This window comes from Austrofundulus limnaeus, unplaced genomic scaffold, assembly GCF_001266775.1.
Source record: "Austrofundulus limnaeus strain Quisiro unplaced genomic scaffold, Austrofundulus_limnaeus-1.0 Scaffold2143, whole genome shotgun sequence".
Classification (NCBI taxonomy): Eukaryota; Metazoa; Chordata; class Actinopteri; order Cyprinodontiformes; family Rivulidae; genus Austrofundulus; species Austrofundulus limnaeus.
This window is the reverse complement of record NW_013954545.1, coordinates 18073-25425: the sequence shown is the minus strand read 5'-3', so window position 1 is coordinate 25425 and position 7353 is coordinate 18073. Positions and strand designations below refer to the sequence as shown.

The window sequence follows — 7353 nt, the reverse complement described above, 5'->3', positions numbered from 1 at the left end:
GAGTGTAAACTTCAGAGTCCTGGCCTGATGATGAGTGTAAACTGCAGAGTTCTGGCCTGTAGATGAGTGTAAACTTCAGAGTCCTGGCCTGATGATGAGTGTAAACTGCAGAGTTCTGGCCTGTAGATGAGTGTAAACTTCAGAGTCCTGGCCTGATGATGAGTGTAAACTGCAGAGTTCTGGCCTGTAGATGAGTGTAAACTGCAGCGTCCTGGCCTGATGAAGTAGCTCGTCTGTGCTGGCTCATTCTTTTGAACAGTGGCTGTTTTGTTTCCCCAATGTATGACTGATCACAGTCCTCCTGACACTTAACAGCATATACTATATTACTCTGTTTTTGCGGGGGAACTGGATCTTTGGGGTGAACTAATCTTTGTCGTAACGTGTTTTGGGGTTTGAAAGCTGCTGGGACGTCATGTTTAGAGAATAAACTCCCGCCACATATGGAATGACGACTGGTTTGGGTCTGGGTTTAGGGTCTTCATTTTCACCTGGTGGTTGGCTGGAATCCTGTTTGGGTTTTTTGTCTGCTTTCAGAAAAGCCCAGTTAGGATAACCACACTGCTCCAGGGCCTGTCTTGTGTGTGACTTCTGTTTCTCTCTGGCTCCTGTGTTTGTGGGGACACTGTCTGCTCTGTGGTACACAGTTCTGATGACTCCTAAAGGCAGCGTCACACTACAAGAAAATCATGCCGATTTTTGCCCTTCTGACAATCTTAAGGAAGTTCAGATTATCATGATGGCTCTAAAGATAATCATAGCAGATATTCCCGCCATGGGTGGTGAGATAAGAGTGATTTAGTCGGCTCAGAAGGACGCCGGGACAGCTCCGACCTCAAATCGGGGATATTCAACGTTAGATTTTTTTGGCCTGACATCACAGTGTGTGTAGTGTTCATCCGAGCTCGCAGCCTGTTGAATGAGACGTGTAGCCAATCAGAAAGCGAGGTGATGTAAACACGGAGGGGATTCCAAAATACACAAGACAAAAAAACTGTCGTGACTCACCAGAAAGTCTGCTGGATGTTAAAAGTTCTATGGAATTGTTTTTTCTCTGGTAAAAAATAGTCTAAAAACGATCAACATTGTTTTTTCCTCATTCGAATTCTCGCGAGATTTCAGAAAGTCTCGCGTGATTTAATATCTGACATCTGAATGTTCATGAATGAAATATCTTATCTTGTGTGGTGTGTTGTCTCTTGCCGTGTGGCTGTACACCACACAATGTAGGACCAAATCTGTTATAAACATGATTTTTTTATCTTCACGTCTGGAGTCTCTCAGTCTTTGAAAATAGGCCGACTCTTTTAAAATCTTGTAGTGTGACTCAGCCTTAACTTGTGTTCCAGTGGATGATGGGAATCAAAACGCAAATACTGGTCTGTATGTGTGGGTTTGCGATACACGTCAGTTTCTAGACATCCTCCATCCGAAACCGAGACATCACAGTCCAGGAACGCCAACCTGCCATTTTTTACATCCTCTCGTGTGAACTTTATATATTTATCCACAGAGTTAATGTGATCAGTGAAATGTTGGACTTCCTGGGATTTAATTTTAACCCAGGTGTCATCAACATACCTGAACCAGTGGCTTAGTGGTGTCCCTGTAAAGGACATCTTTTCAACCTCCTCCATGTACAGGTTTGCAACAATAGGGGAAACTGGTGAGCCCATAGCACACCCATGTTTCTGCCTATAATATTGCCCCCCATATGTGAAATAAGTTGATTCCAGGCACAGTTTCAGAAGTTGACACAGTTGTTCTGTGGAAAGGGTGGTTCTGCTGCTAAGAGTGGCGTTTGATTTTAATCTTACACAGACCACATCCACGGCCTTATCAACAGGAACGCACATAAATAGTGATGTGACATCAAAGGAGACCAAAGTTGGAGGAAAGACGAAATGTTTCACTAAAGAAGATCCCATCCAGAGGACCTACTTATTTTTTCTTTTTGAAAATAAATAAAAGGTAATGACCATGCAGGAAGAGGCAAAAGCCCAGTAAGCTTATATATGCCTCCACTAAAAAGTACAAAATAAAAATAAAAATCCATTCATCCAACAATACAATCCTTAATCTATTATTTCACTTATTTAATCAATTATTATTCAATGATAAAAAAACTTTTCTTTTTTCTTTTTAAGACAACACACATTTAAGCATGTTCAGGTAAATATATGGAATAAACTTGTATCAAAATGTGTTTTGTGAGGACATAAAAAGGAGCTCTAATCACATCCAGGCCTTCTTGTGTAGAAAAAAAATCTAACCTTAGTTGTGCGTCAGTGAGGTTGCTCATATAGCTTTTAATGTGAGAAGTAATATTAACGTCACTATAAAACCTGTTTTTTTCAGGACGAGGCTAATGGGAAACACCCCGGCATTTGGCTCCCCGGCTTCCCCGAGCTGCAGGTCCACCAGGACTCCGTCCCCAGTGGGCCCGACGTCCAGTGTAGCCTCCACTTCATGGCTCAGGGCCTGGAGAAAATCCTGGAGGACCAGGAGAACGATCTGAATCCCTACGACGTTTTACTTCACCGGCAGCTCCGGGACACCATCTACCGGGTCCGAAAGCTGGCGGTGTGCATGGCCCACAGCCTGGGGGGTAAATGCTCCCGCCAACCGCCTCCACCCAAGATGCCTAAACACGTGTTTGAGAGGAAAACGTGGAGCCACACTCTGCTGAAGTCAGCCTGGAAATATCTGGACTGGCTGCGGCACGAGTTTGTGCTCCGGAGTTCGGGAATCCAAGAAGCAAAGAAGAAAAAAGTTAAAGTTCGAAAAGTAGCATTTGATACATATTTAAGGGGGGGCTTCTATCAGCTGTGATCTCAGATGAGCTTCATCAGGTTCTGATGCAAAGCTTAGAAATTAGGTCTTTAATTGAAATATTTTCCAAATCTGTAAAAGGCTGTCAAACAAGCCTGTGTTTGGTATCTTATATTCTCTTTTTACCATGTAGGATTCTAAATAAATTGACTAAAGTCATCTGAACAGACTCCATGACTCATTTAAAGCAAACTTCAAACATTCAAAGGTCTAAATTGTCATTTTAACAGTTTTCATCACTATTCTTGCCATCGATGCAAAGTTGATAGTTTTTCTTAAATGTATCCACTGCAGATAAACGACCAGAATTTTTAATTAAAAGGAGAAAAGGGATGGGAAACTAACAAGGTACCAGCTTCCTTTCACATCAAAGTGCCAGTTTCTAAGAAACGCGATGCATCAGAAATAACTTTTGAGTTATTAAATTTGCTAATCTTCAGGAGGTGGACGTGTCCCCGTGTGACAGTAATTAATCAACTTGCCAAGGAAACAAATGAGAAGGGGTTCGAATACACCTCCTAATTACAGAAGTGTTTTCACAGTGATTGTTTTCGCTCTGGTCCTTTCCCTTGTGAGGGGGCCACACTGCCTGAGGTGGGAAAAGGAAGTTGATCAGGATCACCTTTGGAAAGCTGCCAGTTCGACTCCAATCAGTTTACTGTGCAGCCAGATGGACAGAACCACAGGAAGATAAATCTGAAAAAACACTGTAAAAACTAAATTGATGTAATCAGGTCAACTATTTTTATTTTACATTTATTATTACTACACGGCCTTAAAAAAATCCAATAAAAATATATTTTTTTATTTACTGTGTTATATTTAACCATCATGACCACTGCTGTTTTAATAAAAAATATTTCATATTATTCTGCTTGTGGGATTAATTATTGTCAAATTAAATCTATTTGCTTTAAAGTACCTTTATTTTTTAATTCACAGGACACTCAGAGCCATCATAAAAATCTACGCGGTTTTCTGTTTCACAGTCACTTTTATTAAATACCTTATTTCACATGCATGCAATACACACAGAATTACATCTTTGTTGCCGTTTTAACTGTATGTCCATGAAACAAACAAAAATATCAGCAATTTCTGCAGCTAAACCTGCTTTCAATAGGGGTGCAACAATATGTCTGTTTTGAACCTCTCAATACACACTATGTGTAGAGCAATACAGATTTTTAACATTTATTTTATCAGCTTGTCTTCTGAAGACGCTCTGTGTTGAAGGATCAGTGGATCTGTGTTCGACTACTCCACCTAGGCTGCATTGTCGAGCACAGATCCACTGAGAAACTTGCTGTTTCAGGAACATTTAATTTAAAAACTACTTTTGAGGTTAAAGAAATGTTCATAATTCATTTTAATAAATTAAAAGTTAAGAAGGGCATGGACATTTGTCTCTTGTAAAGAAAAAATATCAAACCGTGAGACTAAAGTATCGAACCGAACAGTGAATTTTCTGTATCGGTGCAGCCCTCGTTTTCGGGTATGAACCGATGTGAAGCCGATCCTGATGGATAAGCTGCCTGCGCTGTAGACCTGATGATCATCACGGATGAACGTATGATGTGTTCTATGCACTTATGAAGTGTAAATAATAAACTCACATACAGCATTTGTCCTTTTCTTGAGGTTGGAGGTGTTGAATGTCTTCGTTTGTCAAAAAAAAATCCAAAACGGCATTTTTCTTTGCAGTCTCTCTTTTTCCAAGTCCCTGTTAGAAATCCAAGGACTTTTGGATTTGTTTTTTTTTTTAATTTACTGACCCATGATTTGAATTGTTCTTCTTAAACCACATAAATAAGTCCATTTCATACAGGAAGGAGCTCTGGAGGACTTTCGCCGTAGCAATACTTTGCTTGAGGGTTTCGGTACGTGTTTTCATGCTGAACGCTCTAAATGAGAAGAAGAAAATTTAATTACCACAATTAGCTAAAATAGAGGAATACTAATACCTATTTTGGAACTTTTTAATGATGCGTAAAAGAAAGAGCAAAGCCATTATAGAGGTATCATGTTGTGTTTAAATCTATTTATGAGACGGCAGTGGTTCAGAGTGAAACACAAAGATGAGTGTGCATGTTTCTACCTCACTTTTCACTGTTGATTTAAACCACGAGATAAGTGTGGTTTAGTTTCTGAGGAAAAAATATTTTTTTTTCACAGTTTTGTTTCATAATCACTACAGACATACGCATCGTCTCGATAACTCTAAGGTTGTCAGATTGTCAGGCTTGATAGCGCTCGTCTTGTTTATTCGGCTCGGAACCTACTTGTGAGGAGGTCCTGCACTTGGCCAGGCACAGCTCAAAGTGGTCCTCCACAGCAGTGAAAAGATTCTGGAAACCTTTAGCCGCACGATTCAGGAAGCGCTCGAGGAGAGGTTGCTGGTTAGAGGCACACAGATAAGAAATAGTTTATGCATAAATACAGATATGCAGGTTGTAATCCGTGGATTTAAAGTTCTTGACCGTACAGTCGTGCAAAACCTGAGAATTTAGGAGGAAAGCAGCTGAATTTGTGCGTTTACTAAATTTAAATGCATGTTGGTAAAAAGATGCAACAGACAGCTGAGTCGTTTCCTGATGACAGTTTACACTCTGTGCTGTTACAGATGGAACAGATTACCTTATCTGGTTGGAGGCAGCAAGACACGCAATACTCATAGATGCTGCAGCAGCCGTTGGCCAGGCAGCTTTTACAAATGTACTGCCGGGTGCTCGGAGCGTTCACGTTGCAGCAGCTGTTGACCAGCAAGTCTTTTCTCTCGCAGACGTAACCTGTTAAAACAGAAGCAGGAACACTGAGCACACCGGCCGTACCACCTCCGCGTTGCGGCGGCGAGCAACGATCAAATCATTTACCGAGTTCGTCTGTGATCAGCGTCTTCCCCTGGATGGAATTTCTGCACTGAGTAATCTGTCTGCTGCTGTTACCAAGGTTGAAGCGGACCTTCCAGGCGATGCGCTGGTCGGAATCTTTAATCTCTAAGAGCGTGCGTTCCCGTGTGGACCTCTCCTCCTGCAGAAATCACATGAAAACATCACGTTAAAGACATGATAGGATCAAGCGATCGTGGATCACATCTGTGAAAGAATAAATCTGCAGCTTGAACATGAACAGGAGGCTGTTGAGTTTTTGTTCAAATTACCACCTTAAAGGGACCTTCGATTAGTTGTAACATTTGACTTTATTTGATAAACATATACTTTAACTGTAAAATAAAGACTGTAAAAATACTGTAGAATGTTCAGTTTTTATAATTTTTAAACTAAAAGTTTAAAAATATATTACACGGACAGGGCCATTTTATTTACATGCAAAGCATTCTGGGTAAATGATGACATCAACTAGGTCATCGGTGCGAGGCTGCTAGCGAGCTATATCCACCCTGAAGGTTAATCTTGGACAATATCTGATGATCGACTCTTTTAAATGAAACCAGAGAGCGTTGACAGAGAGGAGAAGGTAGAAATGACTCAGCCTGGAACTGAAAATATGGATGGAGGACAACAGAGCTGCTTCATGGAAGAAGAACCTCAGCTTAGCCTGTTAGCTTTAGCGTTAGCCCTGATGCTATCACCATATAAATGTATTAGCTCAGCGCTACACATTCTCCTCTCGCCACTGAGGTCCTCCATCTACATGACAGAGGGGAACACAAAAACGACTCAGACTGCAACTGAAAATATGGATGGAGGACCTCAGTTTAGCTTGTTTGTCGCGCTAGCGCCGAGCTAATAAGGCAATATAGCACGAGGGCTAGCGCAAAGGCTAACAAGCTAAGCTGAGGTTCTTCTTCCATGAAGCAGCTCTGTTGTCCTCCATCAGCCCATTTCCAGGCTACAAATACAACTCACCAATGCTGCTATTCTTCCGCAGTTTCAAAAGTTTATCCGCTGCTTCGACACTGAAAATAAAACTGACAAAAGCTGCACCTCCAGGGTCCAAAAAAACCCCGTGTGGATCAGCTAATCAGGACTTCATCGCAACGGTTCACAAACTTTTCAGTTTTTGACCCACAAAAAATACCAGCAGCAGAGACCTGTGCCCCCAGCAGCTGTTGGATAATAAACATTGTTTTCATGTCCAATAAACAAAGGCATTGTAACAATATTCATTATGCTTTTTTTGTACATTTTAAGTACACTTACCATACTCTTTTGTAAAAACAAAAGCAAATAATTGTTTTAGTTTAATCAACTCAGGAAATCTTTTCAGGAACCCACCTTTATGTTTCAGGACCCTAACCACTTTCTCATCGTACCTCTTTGACCTGTCTCAGATGCTTGTATTTTATCATTTGGATGTCAAGTTTAGTTTAGAAGAAGTTAACAAGAAACTTTGTCATTAATAATTCTGATTTAGCATCAAGCAGAATAATCAGATCTGACCCTGCATGTGTAATATTAATCCTTTTATTGAAAGCAAGGCCTTTGTGGAATTTCAAACTATTTCCCATGCAGCAGTGTGTGTGTGTGTGTGTGTGTGTGTGTGTGTGTGTGTGTGTGT

The 7353-nt window shown here is 40.8% G+C and overlaps 1 protein-coding gene across 1 annotated transcript in view; it reads right to left on the bottom strand.

The window, feature by feature from the left end:
- Positions 1–4585: 4585 nt before the first annotated feature.
- spring1 (SREBF pathway regulator in golgi 1) overlaps positions 4586–7353 on the bottom strand; it is a 4734-nt gene continuing 1966 nt past the window's right edge. The window contains exons 2-5 of the mRNA XM_014034502.1: positions 5706–5862; positions 5470–5621; positions 5115–5228; positions 4586–4736 (exon numbers count right to left, since the gene is read on the bottom strand). Of these exons, the coding sequence (XP_013889956.1) occupies positions 4653–4736; positions 5115–5228; positions 5470–5621; positions 5706–5862 (507 nt within the window). The 3' untranslated portion in view covers positions 4586–4652. The remainder of the gene's footprint in view (positions 4737–5114; positions 5229–5469; positions 5622–5705; positions 5863–7353) is intronic.